The sequence below is a fragment of the Oncorhynchus masou genome, chromosome 27, assembly GCF_036934945.1.
Source record: "Oncorhynchus masou masou isolate Uvic2021 chromosome 27, UVic_Omas_1.1, whole genome shotgun sequence".
In the NCBI taxonomy this organism is placed as follows: domain Eukaryota; kingdom Metazoa; phylum Chordata; class Actinopteri; order Salmoniformes; family Salmonidae; genus Oncorhynchus; species Oncorhynchus masou.
This window is the reverse complement of record NC_088238.1, coordinates 24,541,268-24,563,341: the sequence shown is the minus strand read 5'-3', so window position 1 is coordinate 24,563,341 and position 22,074 is coordinate 24,541,268. Positions and strand designations below refer to the sequence as shown.

General features: G+C 42.8%; 2 protein-coding genes across 6 annotated transcripts; both read left to right on the top strand.

Annotated features, from left to right (window-relative positions):
- Positions 1-203: 203 nt before the first annotated feature.
- LOC135515866 (mitogen-activated protein kinase 11-like) lies at positions 204-13,276 on the top strand. 5 transcript variants are annotated; one of them, XM_064939659.1, is made up of 12 exons: positions 204-410; positions 7,082-7,211; positions 7,321-7,379; positions 7,570-7,681; positions 8,216-8,245; positions 8,650-8,697; positions 8,817-8,931; positions 9,150-9,221; positions 9,686-9,765; positions 10,005-10,083; positions 10,272-10,445; positions 10,665-13,276. In XM_064939659.1, exons 1-12 carry the CDS (start codon positions 298-300, stop codon positions 10,736-10,738), a joined length of 1,086 nt encoding a protein of 361 aa, XP_064795731.1. In that variant the 5' UTR covers positions 204-297; the 3' UTR covers positions 10,739-13,276. The 5 variants fall into 5 exon arrangements, with proteins under 5 accessions (XP_064795731.1, XP_064795732.1, XP_064795733.1 ...); XM_064939660.1 differs by having other exon boundaries at positions 10,272-10,483; XM_064939662.1 differs by lacking the exon at positions 204-410 and adding an exon at positions 893-1,139.
- A 523-nt stretch (positions 13,277-13,799) lies between these two features.
- Positions 13,800-20,097, top strand: mapk12b (mitogen-activated protein kinase 12b). The gene is made up of 12 exons (XM_064939658.1): positions 13,800-14,160; positions 14,869-14,998; positions 15,969-16,027; positions 16,124-16,235; positions 16,437-16,466; positions 16,639-16,686; positions 17,009-17,123; positions 17,398-17,469; positions 17,717-17,796; positions 18,925-19,003; positions 19,136-19,309; positions 19,915-20,097. Exons 1-12 carry the CDS (start codon positions 14,042-14,044, stop codon positions 19,989-19,991), a joined length of 1,095 nt encoding a protein of 364 aa, XP_064795730.1. The 5' UTR covers positions 13,800-14,041; the 3' UTR covers positions 19,992-20,097.
- The last annotated feature ends 1,977 nt before the right edge of the window (positions 20,098-22,074 follow it).

Below are 22,074 nucleotides of genomic sequence, written 5' to 3'. Positions count from 1 at the left end.
GGTTACATAGGCTATGGGTAACAATCTTATTTGCAGGAGCCTATCCTAATAGGTGAGCGATTCCTCTCATTAATCTATCTCACCCCCCCCCCTTCCGCGCCGCAACCCCCATATCTGAGACATCGTCTATTACCAGCTCTCTCTACTTACACTACCCCCTTCTCAGAAATATCGAGAGAGAACGAGAGAGAGAGAGAGAGAGAGAGACGGCCAGCAGCTCCCCTCTGTGCACCAGTTACCGCGGATTGTGCAGACAGAGCTGTCAGTCCAGTCCTAAAAAACTTATTCACTGTAGAAATGTCGGCCAGATCAGGCTACTATCGGCAGGAGCTGAACAAGACTGTATGGGAAGTTCCCGAGCGGTACCAGAACCTGACTCCCGTAGGCTCTGGGGCCTACGGTTCGGTATGGTGAGTAGGCTATATGAAAGAGGGAGGGGCGAGGCTGTCCATACACACAATACAATGCAGATGAAAAACATAATTTAGCCTTATGATTTGTATTATGAATATACATTATTGGATAATATTGGAAAAACAACAAACCTATTTATAGCCTATTCTCATTATTATTGTGCAATTGCCAGCCTATTATCATTACTGAGGATGTTTTTATTGTTATTAGGCAGTTATTTGGCCTATTTAAATTCAAATATAATCCATGTTCATGTAGCCTAGTTATTTTAGTTGTTATGCACGAGAAAATCCTCAATGTTATTTTCATGTTTGTTATTAAATGTCGATTTACTAGACTACTCGATTGGTATCAATATGATGCTGTCATATCGGCTACGTTTCCTATTGCTTTGGTTTATCTGTCGTTGACACCATTCCCAAATACTGGGCGTCATCAGTCCAACGGCAGACTGTCTACAGTTGTTGCCTCTCGGTGCGGCTTTAAACACCTTAAGCTTCGCATGTACATTAGTTGATTCAGTCTGCCCCATACGATTCCCGCACCGAAAGGAAACAACAAGGAGTTATCGCGTGCAACCACGCGCTACGGAAGATCCTCTGAATCGTGACAGTTCTCAATAGGATTTCTATAAGGCTTTTTGGGCTACTGATAACAGGGACAGCACTTCGGCGGGATCTGCACTGAACAACTTAAGGATGCATGACACATCTGTATAGCCATGGGTATGTGTAGGTATGTGTAGGGGCTACCTCAGTGTTGCTGACTGCAAATATCTTGGATTTGTTTTTTCAGACATTTGTCCTGTTATGGACTTTTATCTTTCATATGTGTATGTTCACTTCAGATAGTGAAGAGGGTCCGAGGGAAGAAATCTCAACATTGTATTCATGACCACCAGTCTGTTGACCTAACAACAGACATCAATTTCACAACCTGATCTCCTCCCCATACAGTAAATACAAGCTCTCTCTTTCTCTCTCTCTCTCTCACACACACACACACACACACACACACACACACACACACACACACACAGCTGTCTAGCCCATTGAGGTGCTTCTTATAGGCTACATTTCCACATGAACGAGTTCCTCTTTTCTCACAAGTGGGTTGGGCAATATTTCCTTGTTTTAATTTTTGAACACCCTTTGTCTGTTGCGGGAGAATAGACACCGTTGCCATGGCGAGGTGTCATGGTGATGTGTGCACCTCGACTTGAGTGTCATACATGCAATCCATATTGATCCATGCATGGGAAGGGAAATGAAGTGCTTGCCGCTTTCAATATCAACTTTTACTGTAACAGCACTGGTAGATAGATTAGATTTACATTGTAGGCAGAGCTCTCTTTGTTGTTTATATGCTGGTAAAACAGCCAACCATGGCCTGTCAATCCAATGCTTTTTCATCTCCTAGGACAGAGGAATGTGAGGATGTGATCTGAGTATCAGCCCAGGGAGACAGACAACAGACATCTGTGATGCAGCAGACATGGAAGAGAAGGGAGGCACAGAAACGACATGTTAGCTCAAGCAATATCTAAGCCTTTATTGGTCCATTAGATCTAATGGAAGCTTAGCCTAGCTGATTGATGGAAAGAACTGCAGTGTTTTACTACTCCACTGAGAAATCATGGTGAAATCGGCACAGTTATGTCTGTTTGATTTGATGAAGACCTTGGAAGCTGAGTAGATAGACATGGTAGCATTGCTCGAGCAACAATTCAAACAAAAGACTATCCCTGTGTCTGCTTCTTTTGACAAATACAATTCTCGAACAGTTAAAAACAAAACTCATTATTTATGTGGATTCACAAACACATCTAATACACCATCAACCAAGATGCAGAGCAATGCAGTCATGTGATCTTCTACTCCTACAAAATAGCACCACTGCTCATAGTACCAGTCTAGCCAGCAAGGACACTGACATTCTTGCATACAATCTCTTTAACTTTTTCTTTCTCTCTCTCTCTCTCTCTCTCTCTGAGCCCTGCATTGTTCAGGCTGAGCTCTACCCATTGTCACCATCTTCTCCTTGGCAGAGCTGATTGATTAGCAGAGGGGTGGGGGTTTGTGATTTGGGGAGGTATTTTATAGGGGGTTGGGACTGGGAGAGCCTTGGGAGTCCATGGACATTATTTCTGAGGATACAGCTGAGAATTGGAGTCATTATATTGATCCTTGGTGCTCCTCAATTTCCCTGCAAAGCCTCCTGAGATTGTTTGCCCGAGGTCAATGATCTGATCAGAAAGGCTCATATAATGAATATCAGATCAAATCAAAAATGTCACATGTGCCTAATACAGACTTTACTGAGAAATGCTTACTTACGAGCCCTTTCCCAACAATGCAGAGTTAAAAAGTAAGAAAAATATATACAAGGAGCACCGGTACTGAGTCATTGAGCAGGGGTACAAGGTAGTTGAGGTAATACAGTATGTACATGTAGGTAGGGGTAAAGGCGACTAGGCAATCATGATAGATGATAAACAGAGTAGCAGCAGTGTATGTGAAGAGTATGAAAGTGTGTCTATCCGTGAGTGTATGTGTGTGTGTGTTTTTTGTGTGTGAGCGTACGCAGTGCGTGTGTGTGTTGGAGTGTCAGTGTAGTATGTGTAAGTGTGTGGTAGAGTCCAGTGTGTGTGTTGGAGGGTCAGTGTAGTATGTGTAAGTGTGTGGTAGAGTCCAGTGTGTGTGTTGGAGTGTCAGTGCAGTATGTGTAAGTGTGTGGTAGAGTCCAGTGTGTGTGTTGGAGTGTCAGTGTAGTATGTGTAAGTGTGTGGTAGAGTCCAGTGAGTGTGTTGGAGTGTCAGTGTAGTATGTGTACGTGTGTGGTAGAGTCCAGGGAGTGTGTTGGAGTGTCAGTGTAGTATGTGTAAGTGTGTGGTAGAGTCCAGTGTGTGTGTTGGAGTGTCAGTGTAGTATGTGTAAGTGTGTGATAGAGTCCAGGGAGTGTGTTGGAGTGTCAGTGTAGTATGTGTAAGTGTGTGGTAGAGTCCAGTGAGTGTGCATAGAGCCGGGGGAAATAAAATGGGGATCGATGCAAATGGCAGTGGTGGAAAAAGTACTCAATTGCTATACTTTGAGTAAAAGTAAAGATACTTAATAGAAAATGACTGAAGTAAAATAATTATTGAGCAAAAGACTAAACTTATTTGATTTTAAATATACTCCAGTACCAAAAGTAAATGTAGTTGCTAAATAATACTTAAGTATCAAAATTAGATGTATAAATCATTTAGAATTCATTATATTAAGCAAACCAGATGACACTATTTTCTTTTTTTAAATTTACGGATAGCCAGGGTCACACTCCAACAGACATAATTTACAAATAAAGCATTTGTGTTTAGTGAGTCCACCAGATCAGATGCAGTAGAGATGACCAGGGATGTTCTCTTGATAAGTGTGTGAATTGGACAATTTTCTGTCCTGCTAAGCATTCAAAATGTAACAAGTACTTTTGGTGTCAGGGAAAACGTATGGAGTAAAAAGTACATACTTTTCTTTAGGGATGGAGTGAAGTAAAAGTAAAAGTTGTCAAACATAAGTAAAGTAAAGTACAGATACCCCAAAAAACAACTTAAGTAGTACTCTAAAGTATTTTACACTACTGGCAAATAGTCAGTGTAGCCATTTGATTAACTGTTCAGCAATCGTATGGCTTGGGGGTAGAAGCTGTTCAGGAGCCCTTGGTGCTCCGGTACCGCTTGCCCTCCGGTAGCTGAGAGAACAGTCTATAACTTGGGAGTCTTTGGCAACTTTTAGGGCCTTCCTACTTCACCACCTGGTATAGAGGTTCTGGATGGCAGTGAGCTTGGCCCCAGTGATGTACTGGGCCATACACACTACCATCTGTAGCACCTTATGGTCGGATACCAAGCAGCTGCCATACCAAGCGGTGAAGCAGCCAGCCAAGCTGCTCTCAATGGCGTAGCCATCAGACCTGCACTAAAGCAGACTCATATCACACATTCACTGTATACTATGCAGAACATCACATAGACACATGTATTAGTTTTCCATCATTACACTAGCAGACATCAAAAATCATATATGAATGTGCACATTTAAAATGCACTGGAATGTCTGAGATTTTCACAAATGTGGTTGCTACTTCAAATAGACTTTATTCCAATAACTGGAAAGCTTTTCATAGACTGCAAAACACCAGTCACGCGTAATGACAATAGTTGTCATTCTTGAGACATCGTACTGCCACTTCCCTTCGCTTTCCCAAGTCGTATCATTTCTCATTTCCCGCTCAGCATGCAGACTGCAAACCCCTAATTCAATCTCAATGGTTACTTTTCCTACCATCGGTCTCCTGAAAGGAAGTTGGAACGTCTTGGCCAATAATATAACTCTAATTCGTTCTGACTGATGGGTTTAGAACTTGTCCATGATACAGAACATATTCTTCACAATGGAACTGGGAAACTCTTTGTTGGTGTAACCTTATGTAACAGTAATATAGCGTTGTGCAAATGTTTGTGCTTGCACCATGATTGTTTCATTTAGTCAAAGAACTCATTTCCTTGTGCCTATTTCAACTGTTGCAGCAACTCTATGCAAATCATGGCTACTGTGAGTGTGTGGTATTTGTCAGCACATTGTGTAACTTTGTAGATGGCATATCCATATGCTTTTGTTTGTAGGGGCTTGGCTGCTTAAAGTGCTATTATCATGTCACTTCAGTGCCATTTAGCCAACGCTGTTGTGCAGAGTTTGTTTACAACGTGAGAGGACAAGCGATGGCCGCCAAAGCTCTCGGATGAAAGCACACATGAAATAGAATCTCAAGTACATGAACTGTCTATCGGGATTAACATGCAAGCTGCTGTGGGGAGCAAGATGCTGGAGAATAAAAGCAAGCAACCTTCATTTTGAATTCTATGTGCAAACAAGATGCTCTGGCAGATGCTTTCATGTTTGCCCCACTATTTCCTTTGAATGATTGTATATGCATAAGACTAAAGTCAATATAGATAGCTAGATGGAGAGAGAGAGAGAAAGCCAAATGACTTTGCATCAGATATTGCGTTGCCTTTGATGCCACCCTTCCCCCTTACCCACTCTTTCTGTTTTTGAAACTTGAGGTGCATTAATGTAACAGCTGATCAAACATTCTGAGATGGAAGACAGAGTCAGTTGCAGAAATCGATGCATAGACTGCTTGTGGAGTTGTTGGCAGTGAGGTAGACAGCCATGTATGGAAGATGAGATGGCAGAGGACTGGTGTGTGTGTGTGTGTGTGTGTGTGTGTGTGTGTGTGTGTGTGTGTCTGTGTGAGAGAGAGACGGAGATGTCTGGCTTGTGTCATGGAAAGATGATGGTGTGCTAGCTGCCTGTTTGGCAAACATATAACTGGCATCTAGCAGCAGGTGCTTCTGTGGCTGTGAATGAAATGAATGCACTTGGCGTTGTCTTTTTTATTTCACCTTTATTTAACCAGGTAGGCTAGTTGAGAACAAGTTCTCATTTACAACTGCGACCTGGACAAGATAAAGCATAGCAATGTGAACAGACAACACAGAGTTACACATGGAGTAAACAATTAACAAGTCAATAACACAGTAGAAAAAAAGAGAGTCTATATACATTGTGTGCAAAAGGCATGAGGAGGTAGGCGAATAATTACAATTTTGCAGATTAACACTGGAGTGATAAATTATCAGATGCTCATGTACAGGTAGAGATATTGGTGTGCAAAAGAGCAGAAAAGTAAATAAATAAAAACAGTTTGGGGATGAGGTAGGTAAAATTGGGTGGGCTATTTACCGATAGACTATGTACAGCTGCAGCGATCGGTTAGCTGCTCAGATAGCAGATGTTTGAAGTTGGTGAGGGAGATAAGTCTCCAACTTCAGCGATTTTTGCAATTCGTTCCAGTCACAGGCAGCAGAGAACTGGAACGAAAGGCGGCCAAATGAGGTGTTGGCTTTAGGGATGATCAGTGAGATACACCTGCTGGAGCGCGTGCTACGGGTGGGTGTTGCCATCGACTGAAGGCGATGCGGTCTGATTATGGTGTACATGGCCTTGTGTTGTACACATGGCAGGCCCCAGGTAAGGACATAGTAATGGTGTAGCGCTCCTCACAGGCTGGTTAAAGGGGTTAGCGGTCAGGTTGATAATGACAGTGATTTACATGAATGCTGTTTTAGCTTCTTGTGGAGTTGTGGCTCTGTGCTGCCTCTCCTTCCTCTGTTCTTCACACTTCCTCTGAATCATCTCCTTTACTGCTTCTTCTTTCCTTCAGTCTAGTTTCTTTTGATTTCTCAAACACTTATTTCCTGTCTGGTACTTCCTGTCCCCTCCCTCATCTCTTGCTCTCCCTCAATCTCTCTCTGACCTCTACTCTTTCTACACTCCGTTGTCTCTTCCTTCCTCTATAATGTTATTGCCTAGAATCTTTTTAATTTCCCCTAACACTCCTTCTCTCTGTGCAACATCGGAATTGAGTAAGATGTTGCTCCAAATGCTGCCGAAGTAGAAATAACACTGTCACAACGAAGACGGCAGCGCAACACCAGTACACTACTCAGACATCCATTTGCACTAATAAGGAATCTAATAATTAAACGAGCAACATGTTTAGAAGCAATACATTTCATTTTTTAAGCTGCTCTCTCTCACTCTCTCTCCTTTGCTCCCCACAGCTCAGCATATGACGTGCGGCTACGACAGAAGGTGGCGGTGAAGAAGCTGTCTCGGCCTTTCCAGTCCCTTATCCACAGTAGGCGCTCGTACCGCGAGCTCCGGCTACTCAAGCACATGAAACATGAGAACGTGAGTAAGGAGTGGTTGAAGACCTCCCGTGTTGGCTAGTTGACCTAAATTGCCTTGATAATGCACAATAGAGTTGTAACTCTTTGGCATCAACCTTCTCCCTGAACAGGTAATAGGACTACTGGATGTATTCTCTCCTGCTGCATCGCTAGAGGACTTCCATGAAGTGTGAGTGACTACTGAACGAGCACCAGGATGTCCAACATACCCCATACAGTAATTATACTGTCATGATTATTCTGATGATGACATATTGCATTTAAATAGAGCTTTTCACCAGGATTCAAGACATGTACTGTCTAACTGAATTGGAACATCTTCATGCACTGTTCTAAAAGTCCCCTCCTCCTCTTTCCAGCTACCTGGTAACCAACTTGATGGGGGCAGACCTGAACAACATAGTCAAATTCCAGCGTCTCTCTGATGAGCATGTGCAGTTTCTTATTTACCAGCTGCTCAGGGGCCTCAAGGTAGTTAACCCCCCAACGCATCATGTTTAGACATTTTTTTACATACTATCCCATACACTCACAGTACAAAGCAACCGTCCCTGATTATAATTGTATTTACACAAAGACAACTGTTACGTATTTCAAGATGCCACAATTAAACCTCAAACACCATCATCATTATCCTTTTATACTATAAAACTACTGGCTATAATTTACTAGAATATCCCTTAACATCCTCTGAAATGGTATATATACTGTACCTTCACATTTGATTACAAACTCGGATATACTGCTAAGTTTGAAATCTACATTATGCCTGCCTCACTGGGCAACACAGTTAAGAGGGGACTGACCAGCCAGCCGAGTAGCTAGCAAACCTAGTTACCAAGGAATGAACAAAAAATGTAGACCCTTTTAGACAGGGGCCAATGTTAGAATACACTGTTGACCTCTCTCTTTCTCTCTCTCTCTCTCGCACTCCATTCTTTCCTTGCTCCTCCCACTCCTCCCCCCATCCCGCTGCCATGTCCCTTTTCCGTCTCCCCTGAACAGTACATCCATTCAGCAGGACTGATCCACAGAGTGAGTGGTGGCTTTCCTCTTTTCTTCTCTTCTTGCCCACTCTTTTCATTTTTCCTCATCCCCTCTTCTCATAAAGGCAGTCTTCTGGAGAGCAATTGCCTCTCCTGAGTGCTTTGTTGTCTTTAAAGGCAATTCTGTATTTAGAATGTACCAGTATGTGTGTAAGTAGATAATATCATATTGCGTGAGTGTGTTAGAGAGATTGTGTGCTGATAGTTTCTTGTTGCATGTGCCTGTAGGCCTAACACCCAGCTTGTAAAACACAGTATGTTTCAACCTGTCTGTCTATCTATCTATCTGCCTTTCGGTCTGTCTGTGTTCATGGCTTTCTCCCTTTCTTTTCCCCTGTCCTTCAGACAGTCTTTGTGTTGACCGGTCTGTCTTTTCATGTGTCTGTCTCACAGGACCTGAAACCAAGTAACGTGGCAGTGAATGAGGACTGCGAGCTGAGGGTAAGACCAGTGACCCAGACGCCCAACTCCTCAACGCCTCAGACTATCATAACACAACCTTCCCCAACTCGGAAATGGCTATCACCATGACAACCTGTGTCTCTCTCGCTCTCCCCCAGATCCTCGACTTTGGATTGGCCAGACAGACGGATGATGAGATGACGGGGTACGTGGCGACTCGCTGGTATCGAGCGCCAGAGATCATGCTTAACTGGATGCACTACAATCAGACAGGTACAGATCCACACTCACACAACCCAAGATTGATCATAAACCCAAGATCCTCATTTCACACCACATATTACCAGACACCTAATATTACAACCAAACACATACTCTATCATCAAACAGTTCTATCCAGAAAGAAAAAGTCTCTAGCTATATCTGTGACGTTATGGCTAATCATAAAATCCTGTTGTTATGACGACTGAATGTTAACGCCTCTGTTACAGTGGATATCTGGTCAGTGGGATGCATCATGGGAGAGCTGCTGAAGGGGAAGGTCCTGTTTCCCGGCAACGACTGTATCCTTCACTAACACAGACATGACTTGATACGGAGTGCACTACACTCCCCAACCGCTCTCCAGCGCTGTTACCGCCAATACTGCTCTATGGACACATATCAGCTTCTCCCAGATTTGCATCACAATCCCATCTAGAGATATAGCCTTTCTGTCTGAAGGGGAGGTGTATTGAGAGTGACTGAAAGAAAAGGAAGTTCACAATGGACTGAATTGTATTGACTGTCACTGTACAGAGTCAAAGACTGAAACAAATAGGAATGTGATTTACTGCTTTGTGTGTATGTATTGGGTCCTCAAATGTTGGAGTATGTTGTCTGCATAAAACTAACACTAGAACACTGTTCTAGCAAAGTCAAGTATGCCTACCCTCAGTCAGCTGTTCTACCTAAAGAGTTGGTCCTGCCAACCAAATTACTTTTTCACGATCATGATGGCCCTTAAATTAACCCCTCCTGATCTAAGATATCGACCAGCTAAAGAGGATTATGGAGGTGGTGGGCACCCCGACCCCTGACATTCTACAGAAGATCTCCTCTGAACATGTGAGAAGATGGAGAAATAGAGGGAGAGATGGGAAAGTTGAATGGATCATTCGCTATATCAATGCAAATTGCTTTAATGATACGGATTATCCCCTGACATCCATTGATAGGTGTAATTGATTGACTAATTTGATGATCGATTATTCAATATTTTGCTTGTAGCATGATTAATTTCTCAATTGGCCCTGCAATGTACTGTACACATTGTCACGTGTGTGTACATTGCTTCCTATTCATAGGCTCAGAAATATATCCAGTCTCTACCCTTCATGCCCCAGCAGGACTTAGAGAAGATATTCAGAGAAGCCAACCCAATGGGTGAGAATGAGTCACACCCGATAACTGAATTTGCTGGAGGCTAATTTTAACCCAAGACTATAGTCACCCAAGGCTATGGATTACATAATGCAGCTTTGTTAGTATTTTTCACTTTGCGCCTACATCTTAATCTCGGTCTCCATCTTTCTCTCTGCATCTCCATTCTTCTCTCTCCCTCCCTCATTCAGCTGTGGATCTACTGAAGCGCATGCTAGTTCTGGACTGTGACGGGCGTGTCTCGGCCAGTGAGGCTCTCTCCCATCCTTATTTCTCCCAGTACCACGACCCGGACGACGAACCAGAGGCCCTGCCCTACGACCAGACGCTGGAGAGCAAGGACCGCACGCTAGAGGAGTGGAAAGGTCAGAGAGAGAGATGGAGGGTGGCTGGAGTGGAGGAGGTTAAGAGGGATTCTCTTTTTTAAAGATTCAACATTTATTTTCTGCTATGTTCTTGACCAGAACTAAACGTTCTCTCTTGCTCCTCACCTTTTGTTCATCCCTCTTTCTTCACCTCATCTTCTTTCTTTCTCTCTCTCTCTCTCTCTCTCTCCCCATCTCTCTCTCTCTCCCCCTATACAGAGCTGGTGTTCGAGGAGATGAATGGAATCAAAGCGCCTGTCAGCGAAACGAGCAGTCTACAGGTGGAACAGTGAAAGACAAACCCTGCCTCCTTCTGCTCGGTCTGTCCCGTCAGCTGAGGAAGGCCCACCGTCTTGTCTCCGTCTGTCTGCCGGCATTGGGGAGGGGGGAGGATCCGAAAGAAAGAGAGACTGTGGGCCAATCAGAGACAACGCTGTGTCCCCTAAAGGCATGATACCCCTCCCCTTGCTCACTGTGACTGGCTATTTGACTGCCTGTCATGAGTTTTGTAAAAGGGGAGCAGGGAGAGGGGAGGTCTGGTTGAACTGATAGGGATGAGAATACGCACATTACGATGATTACAGGGAGCATGTTTTGATAGGTATATGTTTACAGTCTGTTGAAGAGAGGTAGGAGAGAGAGGCAGAGAGAGAAAGTAGCACTAGGGTTTTCAAACCTACCCAAGGGTCCAACTGATAAATAGGCATTGGCTACAGGTCACTGGAAATCTTTGTCATAAAGACATTTTATAAGCACTCATAATGGATGTCAGTTTAAGTCTGCTTATAACACCTGTTATGTCATGGTAATGACAGAGGGTTCTAGTGAATTGTTGTCAAGAATTTCACGCATTTCGCTGTCTCAGGCGCCTCTCCAGAATCTCCCGTAAGTGTTCAGTTGGGTTTAGATCTGGTGACTGAGACGGCCAAGGCATATGGTTTACATCGTTTTCATACACATCAAACCATTCAGTGACCATTTGTGCCCTGTCGATGGGGGCATTGTTATCCTATGGGGGCATAGCCATGGTGGCCAAAATAATGGCCAGCCCAGAATTTTATACATGACCCTAAATGTCACGTTCGTTTAGAGATGGATTAGACCAAGGTGCAGCGTGGTAGGTGTAAATCTTTCTTTAATTGATGACACCGAAAAAACAGCAAATACAAAAACGAAACACACAGTTCTATAGGGCTGGAAAGCAATAGTACAAAAACAAGATCCCACAAAACTCAGGTGGAAAACAGGCTGCCTAAGTATGATCCCCAATCAGAGACAACGATAGACAGCTGCCTCTGATTGGGAACCATACCCGACCAACAAAGAAATAGAACACATAGATTGCCCACCCTAGTCACACCCTGACCTAACCAAAATAGAGAATAAAAAGGATCTCTAAGGTCAGGGCGTGACACTAAACATGTTGGGATTTTAACGAATTAACTCAGAAACCACACCTGTGTGGAAGCACCTGCTTTCAATAAGATTTGTATCTCTTATTAACTCAAGACTTTCCATTATTTTGGCAGTTACCTGTATGTAGGCTATGCATTTCTTTCTGGTATCACCCATTTCAGATTCCACTGGCTCTAGTCCAACAGGTTTTACTAGTCGCTGGCTCTGTAGAGAAACCCAAACCTATAGCTGAAGTTTACATCTGAACATTCAGCAGATACCATTACCCACAGTGAATCCCACAGATACCATTACCCACAGTGACTCCCAGATGCATGCAGTTTAAATTGGATTTACAGGTCTGAATGTTGTAGTTTCAGAGGTCTAATATTCAGCATGTTTTAAATGGGCGTACAAAGGTGAACGAATTACAGGGGAATAAAATAATTACATTTTCCTGGAATTGCAACATATACTAGCCCAAGAACTACAACAACAATCATATACACAATGCCTCAATTACAGTAGAGATAATCTGAAATACTCTTTCTCGGTTGATGTTTGACTATTTACGGTCCTGTATGTGTCATGTACAATTGTTGATATTGGAAACTTGTTGGATTTAAATAGAACCGCAAAAAAGATGAATGTATACAAAACTGTATGTTTAAAAAAATATATATTTTCATTCTATGGTGGCATGAATTTGAACTGTACAATTTCTGCCGTATGCATTTCCAATCAATAACCAAATGTCAACTCTGTGTCATAATGCCATGACAACTCATGACAGTTGATGTCAACCAACTCAACTCTATTACAACAGTTATAACACCATTATTCAGCATGAACAAGTAAACATTTGGTTACACATATTCAGAATAAATCAAATCGATCTATTCCCTGTCTTGGTAACGTCATGAATGCGTGCATCAATCCAGTCTTGTTTTCTCCCAAAAATAAGTCTATTGTTGTATGGAGAAACTCCTTTATGTTTCCAAGTATCACACAGCAGCCTATCAGCCGGGATGCAGCACTATGTCAGTGGTGAGAATCTGTCATGGGCATAGCATGTTGTGGCATTACGAAAGACCACTTTACCCCAGAGTTACGGCCTACTCATTCCTCCTCCACATGGCCAAAGTTCCATCAATACTCCCAGCCCACACACACAGTAGCTTTCCAGTGCTTTCTGGGTTCCAAGTCTAAGTATACATGGCGCCTGTTGTGTGTGTGTGTTTGTGTGTGTGTCAATTTGCCTTCAAGTTCCATTCTTGCATGTTTCCAACAAACATGCCTGCAGGCATCGAACTATGTCATAATCTCTCAGCCACAGAACAGAAACAGTATTATGAGAGACCACCCTTCTGATCATCATGACGACGCATGTATCCTCTTCTTCCTCTTGTCATCAATAAAAGCTCAATTCATCACCAGTTATCTTACTGTGTGTGTCATAGACTTATATAATAATTGTGTGTGTGTGTGTGTGTGTATGTGTGTGGCCTACATGTACATTTGTACTTTTAAGACTGCATAAAAACAGCATCAAAGCAGAAAGGAAGTGTAACCAAGGGAGGCCAGGAAAATACTAAAATAACTTTCATCCCTATTTTTAGGCTAGGCTAGCTCTCTTTGCTATCTCATGACAACAGACAGCATTTTGGCAACATTCCTTGTGACTTGATTGTAAGACAATAAGGAGCCAGGGCGGCAGGTTGCCTAGCTGTTAAGAGTGTTGCTGGTTCGAATCCCTGAGTCGACTAGGTGAAAAAAATATGCCAATGTGCAATGGAGCAAGGCTCTTAACCTTAATCTGGATGAAGAGCATCTGCTAAATTATTCAAATGTAAAAATGAGTCTGGACAAAGACACACCCAAATAATAGCACAGGGCGACTCAAGTGTTTACCTTTTCCCCGACAAAAGCCAGAGAGGTCATGCCACCAGCGTTCACCAGCGATACCATTGAGGTATAAAAAACGAGTGAGACCAGTCACTGGTTACGGTTATTTAGTCGTGTCACTGGAGACCACTGTCGGGCAACAGAACGCATTGCGCATTTGCTGAGTGATAGAGAGTGTGTAGGTGGTGGCGGCTACACGAGAGCAAGTGAACGAAGTGTCTCGTGCACAACAACGGGTCATTATCCCTGAATTCAGATTTAGCTGGGGATACATTGACCCCCATATCGAATTGGATATGTCGGTTCGCACGCGGACAGGATTTTACCGTCAGGAGGTAAACAAAACGGCATGGGAGGTTCCAGAGCGATACCGCGAGCTAAAGCAGGTGGGGACTGGCGCCTATGGGACAGTATGGTGAGTTTTATACGAGTTTAATCATCAAACATGGGTAGGCTACTCTTCGTAAATGTCGAATTTGGAGTTTGGCAATACAAACCAAGCCACAACAAGACGTGACTCGTTCCTAAAATAAGCATTGCTTTTTTCTTTTTAGGAACTGTTCATCTCATTCATTCTTCATGTGGTTATATCAAAAGGAAGTTTTGTGCAGTGACGCGCTCGATTGTGTCCGAATTAAGTCATCACCAAACATCGGTGCTATTTGATGAATAGTGAAGACTTAACTGTTATATTATGCGGTTTATGTTTCATTCCTAAGCATAGCTTAAACGGCAGGGACTTTTGGGTTTGTGAAGTCGGGAAAAGCATAACAAAGAACCCCCATTGGCCTCATTGTCTGTTGGATTTTAGTGAGCAAGAGAAGATTTAGATTTAAGTGCATCGGCCTACAAGGCTACATCTGTTCTGGGTCTTTGCGCAATGTTTCTTGGGATATGCCGACCAAATGTTTCTACTTGAATTCCAGAAATACCCAAGAGTGTCATCGTAGTAGGCCTAACCACTCGATTATAAAACGTGATATTTGGAAGTGAATTATTTTAAAGAAATAATTAATCAAGCATTTAATAAAACATAAGAGATTGGTCCTTCTTCAGTAGGCTAGCACCAATGGCCTACATTGCTAAAATGTCTTCTTCCCTGTACCTACCTGTCTTGCTGCAGCTCCGCCCAGGACCGCAGGACTGGGGTGAGGGTGGCCATCAAGAAGCTCCACAGACCCTTCCAGTCAAAGCTCTTCGCCAAGAGGGCCTACAGAGAGCTCCGGCTCCTCAAGCACATGAAGCACGAAAATGTGAGGGCCTTTCCTCGAATACGCACCTCGTGGTTAATGAACAAAAATAGAAAATGTGTCTGTTTCACACCGCTAATTAGGCCGTGTTTAAAAATGAAATGGCACAACTCTACAGTACTGCATTTAAAATGCACTTTTAACCACAGCAAACTGTTAAAATCCTTATGGCCTCGGCTGCGTGCAGAGAGCAGTGACAGTTTATTTTTTTTGCACACAGTGAGACAAACACAGCTGTTCCTTATGATTGGCAATTAGTCAGTAGCAGGGTAGTCAGAAATATCACATTGTAATTGTCACATCACAACCCATAATACGAAACAGAAACGCATCATATCAAGATTATAGAGCTGTTCGTTTGAAGCAGGCACAGGTTCTGAGTTTTGATTTGAGAACTTGAATCGGGCATTCAACTTGGGGCGGCAGGTAGCCTAGTGGGTAGAGCGTTGGGCCAGTAACTGAAAGGTTGCTGGATTCAATCCCCGAGGTAAAAATTAGTTCTGCCCCGGAACAAGGCAGTTAACCCACTGTTCCCCCATAGGCTGTCATTGTAAAATAATAATTTGTTCTTAACTGACTTGCTTAGTTAAATGAAAATAGATATATTTTTTAAACACGTACACGCTGTAGCTCTCCTGGGCCAGGGTTGTACTTGGTGACCACTGCTTTCAGCGGTCTACTGGGTATACCGGGAGTAGGTCGAGATTAATAAGGGTACACAAGGAAAGGCTGAGAAGGAAGCCAATCCATGTTGTGGAAAAATTGCCTCATAGCAACATCTACTTTAGTCAGTGGCTCACACTAGAATGACAGAGAGACACCCCATATCACAAGTGTATGTGTGTAACTTAAAGTGGGAATCATTTCCTGATAATGTAATTGAGATACATGATGCGCACAAAAAATTCTCCAGTTAACCTACAATTGAGCTATTCTATTTATTTTCTGTTATTCTTGGATTGGCTTGGATTAGGTGATTGGACTGCTGGATGTGTTCACTTCTGAGATCTCATTGGACAGGTTTCATGACTTGTAAGTACCTCTTTGTCCAATACCCTTCCTGTTCATATATTGAATGTTTTTGTTCATCATAAAGTATTTTTTTCCCTTTTCCCCTGTCATTCTCAGTTACCTGGTAATGCCATTCATGGGTACTGATCTGGGGAAACTGATGAAGATGGAGAGATTGTCACAGGACAGGGTGCAATTCCTTGTCTATCAAATCCTGAAAGGACTCAAGGTTAGAGTTGCATACATACACATGCACACAAAAAAAGATATACTTAGAAATGCTAATTTTATCGCCTACATTCAAATGTGATACAAAGTTAAGGCGGTTTATACAGAAGGTTTAAATGTTTCCCAGAATATACTTGAATACCAACCTCTTTTTCTAATTTTATGACTTTCTCTTTTCATGGACTTTCGTGTCTCCCCACAGTATATCCACTCTGCAGGGATCATCCACAGGGTGTGTAACCCTTGACCTTTCAACTATGTGCATTGGGGTTGGGGCCCTTGCTCTTTTTCACGCCCACTGCTATTCATGCCATTTTCCATCTCATAAGCTCTTTGTGTGTGTGCTTGCGTGTGTTTGCGTCAATCTGGCAGCATGATAATGTAATTTTTCTAAATACCAACAGGATCTCAAACCTGGAAATTTGTCTGTCAACGAAGACTGTGAGCTGAAGGTACTACATATATGTATTGCTACCATACCTGTGATAAGCACTGTGCTCTCCCTGTTCAGTCTCACTCTCTCTCGATTTAGCTGAAAATCACTTTATTGCAATGGAGGCTGCTGGGGAGGGGGCAGCTCATAATAATGGCTGGAACGGAGCAAATAGAATGGCAAACACCTGGAAACCATGGATTTGATACCATTCTAGTATTCCGCTCATGCCATTACCACGAGCCCGTCATCCCAAATTAAGGTGCCACCAACCTGTGCTTTATTCTCATGAAAGGGACAATCCAATGTAGCCAAACCAATTCTCTCTCTGTCTGTCTCAGATCCTTGACTTCGGGCTGGCTCGGCAGACGGACACAGAGATGACTGGGTACGTCGTCACTCGCTGGTACAGAGCCCCCGAGGTAATCCTCAATTGGATGCACTATACCCAGACTGGTGAGTCTCTCTCATACACTTATTTGTGGCTGCATTCTTTGTCCACATGATGGCAGTACTTTCTAATGTCAAAAACAGTGTTATCGCCATGATTAATCATGCTATTGTATACAGAAAATATCCTAAAGTATGAGGTCCTATGGAGATTATCTCTTTGTACATTTTGTGTACAATATCTTTGTAACTGAACTCATTGGTATGGTAGCAGTTTGGTAGCAATGTGGTACCGAAAGACCATTCAGTCCTATATATGTCTGTCCTGCTCGATCATCAGTGGATATCTGGTCGGTGGGCTGCATCATGGCGGAGATGCTGCTGGGGAAGCCGCTGTTCAAAGGAAATGACCGTATCCTTTTTCAGTGTTTACTACTCTCTGTCTTCACCCCACACACCGACTGCAGAGAGAGAGACACTAGTCTTTGTACTTATAATGATCCTGCCAGGCAAGTCAGTGGGTGCATTAGTCATAATTATCGACTAGTCAGACTAGTTCTTTAAGCTTATTATGGCTAAGCATATATAGTATGAGCAGCATGTGAATGTGACTTCCTGTACCACATGAGCTATGACACTTGACCCCTGGGTGAGCACAGACCTGGACCAACTGAAAGAGATCATGAAGATTACTGGTACACCCACTGCAGACTTTGTTACGAAGCTACAAAGCCAAGATGTAAGTCATGTGGGCACTCAAAATACAGTTGAAGTCAGAAGTTTACATACACCTTAGCCAAATACATTTAAACTCAATTTTTCACAATTTCTGACATTTAATCCTAGTAAAAAATACCCTGTCTTATGTCAGTTGGGAACACCACTTTATTTTAAGAATATGAAATGTCAGTATAATAGTAGAGAGAATGATTTATTTCAGATTTTATTTCTTTCATCACATTTCCAGTGTGAGAAGTTTATATATACTCAATTAGTATTTGGTAGCATTGCCTTAAATTGTTTATCTTGGATCAAACGTTTCAGGTAGCCTTCCACAAGCTTCCCACAATAAGTTGGGTGAATTTTGGCCCATTCCTCCTGACAGCTGGTGTAAATGAGTCAGGTTTGCAGGCCTCCTTGCTAGCACACGCCTTTTCAGTTCTGCCCACAAATTTTCTATGGGATTGAGGTCAGGGCTTTGTGATGACCACTCCAATATCTTGACTTTGTTGTCCTTAAGCCATTTAGCCACAACTTTGGAAGTATACTTGGGGTTATTGTCCATTTGGAAGACCCATTTGCGACCAAGCTTTAACTTCCTGACTGATGTCTTGAAATGTTACTTCAATATATCCACATAATTTTCCATCCTCATGATGCCATCTATGATGTCAAGCAAAGAGGCACTGAGTTTGAAGGTAGGCCTTGAAATACATCCACAGGTGCACCTCCAATTGACTGAAATGATGTCAATTAGCCTATCACTTCGCTTCTAAAGCCATAACATCATTTTCTGGAATTTTCCAAGCTGTTTAAAGGCACAGTCAACTTAGGGTATGTAAACTTCTGACCCACTGGAATTGTGATACAGTGAAATAATCTGTCTGGAAACAATTGTTGGAAAAATGACTTGTGTCATGAACAAAGTAGATGTCCTAAACGACTTGCCAAAACTATAGTTTGTTAACAAGAAATTTGTGAAGTGGTTTAAAAATGTGTTTTAATGACTCCAACCTAAGTGTATATAAACGGCCGACTTCAACTGTACATTCAGATGGTACACATTCAAAGCAAACACAGCCTACTGGCGTACATACCAACAGAATACCATATACACTCCCATATAAATCTGCTCCTCTTCCAACAGGCCAAAAACTACATACGGAGCCTTCCCAAAGTACCAAAGAAAGATTTGCACTTTATTTTTTCCAAAGCTAGCTCAGACGGTGAGCTGACAGTCTATTACTAAAGGATCATAAACAGTGGTTTACAAAACAGCTACTGTTTCTAACTATTGTCAGGAGTGTCCTTCTGACCATAACACCACTAAAGACAATGTGTTCCTCTGTGTGTGGCAGCGGTGTGTGTGCTGGAGCGCATGCTGTTGCTGGACCCTGAGAGGCGGGTGAGTGCGTCGGAGGCACTGGCCATGCCCTTTTTCAGCGAGTTCAGAGAACCAGAGGAGGAGACTGAGGCCCAGTCCTACGATAACTCCATGGACAACACAGACCTGCCCCTGGAACAGTGGAAACGTGAGAGATGAATGGATGGATGGAGGGAAGCTGAAGAAAGAGATGTAGAGCACAGGGAGGGAGGAGGAAGAGATGGGGAGGGGGGGATGTAGGGGGAGCTTGGGAGCAGGAAGGGAGAGAGAGAGGAAAAAGGGGCAGAGATAGAGGATGGTGTGGCAGGTAGCCTAGACGTTAAGACCATTGGGCATGTAACTGAAAGGTTGCTGGTTTGAATACCCAAGCTGGCTAGTTAGGAAATTATGCAATTCTGCCCTTGTGCAAGGCAACAACTGCTCTCTTGGTGCCAATGACATGGAAGTCGATTTAAGGCAGCCCCCTTCAACGCTCTAATTAAGATGGGTTGGGTTAAATGGAGAAGACACATTTCGGTTGAATGCATTCAGTTGTGCAACTGACTAGGTATCCCTTGTCCTAGGAAGAGGATTTAAGGAAAAGCATTCCTTTTCTCATTCCACATGATAAAGGGAGAGAAAGGTGACAAGGAAGAGATGAGGGAGATGGATGTGTGATAACACATTTAGCTTGAGAGAAAGAAAGAGGAAGAAACAGCTATAGAGTCTACAGAGTAACTAATTAGTCATTTCTTGTGATAATATCTCCTACAGGTCACACATTCACAGAGATCCTGTCCTTCAGGCCAGCAGCAACAGAGACCAAGGACCCCAAAGAAACATCACTCTGAGAGTACATCCATACCTGTCAATGATTATTGTATTGTACAGATGTAATGCCAATGCAATGTACAGATTATAAAAATATTTTCTGCCAAATAAACATTTTCAAAGATATTGTCAATCTTGTGTAATTGTGGAACTACTGTAACAGCCTCCTACTGGCCCCCCAACACCACTTCCAGCTGCATCTAGTCTCTCATCCAGGGAGTGACCAGGACCAACCCTGCTTAGTTTCAGAAGCAAGCAAGCAGTGGTATGCAGGGTGGTATGCTGCTGGCTATAAATGATGAAACAGGATGATCATTACACAAATGCACCTTGTGCTTAGGACAATAAAAGGCCATTCTAAAATGTGCAGTTTTGTCACACAACACAATGCCACAGATGTCTCAAGTTTTGAGGGCGAGTGCAATTGGCATGCTGACTGCAGGAATGTCTGCCAGAGCTGTTGCCAGATAATGTTATGTTAATTTCTCTACCATAAGCCACCTCCAACGTCGTTTTAGAGAATTTAGCAGTACGTCCAACCGGCCTCACAACCGCAGACCACATGTAACCACGTCAGCCCTGGACCTCCACATCCGGCTTCTTCACCTGCCAGATAGTCTGAGACCAGCCATCCAGACAACTGATGAAAACTGCGGCGTATTTCTGTCTGTAATAAAGCCCTTTTGTGAGGAAACACCAATTCTGATTCGCTTCGCCCCCGCCCAATGATGTGAAATTCATAGATTAGGGCCTAATGGATTTATTTCAATTGACTGATTTCCTTATATGAATTGTAACTCAGTAAAAATGTTGAAATTGTTGCATGTTGCGTTTATACGTTTGTTCAGTATAACATAAATTGACTGCAATATTTTTAGACTGCAATACACCGGCTCAAACCCTGAGATTACCTATGAATGTGACCTAAGCACCAGCAAGGACAGAGATCTTGTCTGTCTATAAATGGAGCATCAACCTTGCTGATTTTAGTTTGGGCCTCTCACAAGCCTCTGAGAAGCCATAAAGAGAGTCAACGTCTTTATCCTGCTTTTTGCTGGTGTGTTGGTCAACGGAAAAGGTGTGCTTTATGTGACATGTGAGGTTGAGGATTAAAGCCTGAGCATATGTGTAGCAGAGTAACTCAAAATGTGGACTTAATATTTAAAAATGAAGGAGGTGCTGATTACTCCAGTAATCAATTCAGTTTTTATTGTGCCCTTATTTGTGTGTTGCAGACCTCTGCTGGCAGAACAGCTAATTGCCCCTCAGGACAATCCATCTCTCGCATAGTGAGGTGATTCCTTGCAGTCCTTACAACCAATCTTCTGCAAAACCTCATATTTGTACATCTGAAGTCTGCACTGACTCACAAGCACAGATTTCCAAATCAAAGTGTGTTTTTTGCTGCTGTAGTGCTGAGTTAACCCTCACCCAAACCCTGTCAAGCTGTTGAATATCAACAGTTGATTCACATTTTAAGAAATTAAACTCTGGTTTAAGTTTGTATTTTGGATTTAGGTCATTGCAATTGAATTCCGGACAAAATTTGTTGGGCGGCAATAAAACCTTCAACCTGCATACATGTTTATTTTCGTATAAATTTAACTATTCATTTGTGCATTGTAATGTATTTATTCAGTTTTAGTGAGCATCACAACAAACATGAAGACCGTCTCTGGGACTTTGGGTGCAAAGCCACGTTGGACTCAGAAACTAACTGCTTCACATCTTCCCACGTAAATGACTTCGACAAACCTTTCATCTACAGTACCAATGCCCAAGCCACCAGGTCATCACAGGGATGAACAGCTATCATGAGAACAGGCATGAGAACAGAAGGATAAAGATAAAGCCATTGCTTTTGAAGGTTACATTCCCTTTTTCTGTCAATGCAGCTGAGCTGTAGGAGAGTCCTGGGTTGATGTTATTACATGGGTTGGTGTTATTACATGGGTTGGTGTTATTACATGGGTTGGTGTTATTACATGGGTTGGTTGAAACAGTGTTCATAACTCAACATGTGATTTGAATATTGAAATGTATGACCTCATCATAGATGGGGGTTTTTTATGTACAGTGCCTTGCGAAAGTACTCGGCCCCCT

Bases quoted from the DNA above. Each gene is read 5' to 3' on its own strand.
- LOC135515866 (XM_064939659.1), top strand. From the start codon at position 298: ATGTCGGCCAGATCAGGCTACTATCGGCAGGAGCTGAACAAGACTGTA. The intron at 8,698-8,816 runs GTAAGACCAGTG...GCTCTCCCCCAG, and splicing joins ATGAGGACTGCGAGCTGAGG to ATCCTCGACTTTGGATTGGC. The intron at 10,084-10,271 runs GTGAGAATGAGT...TCCCTCATTCAG, and splicing joins CAGAGAAGCCAACCCAATGG to CTGTGGATCTACTGAAGCGC.
- mapk12b (XM_064939658.1), top strand. From the start codon at position 14,042: ATGTCGGTTCGCACGCGGACAGGATTTTACCGTCAGGAGGTAAACAAA. The intron at 16,467-16,638 runs GTGTGTAACCCT...AAATACCAACAG, and splicing joins CTGCAGGGATCATCCACAGG to GATCTCAAACCTGGAAATTT. The intron at 16,687-17,008 runs GTACTACATATA...TGTCTGTCTCAG, and splicing joins ACGAAGACTGTGAGCTGAAG to ATCCTTGACTTCGGGCTGGC.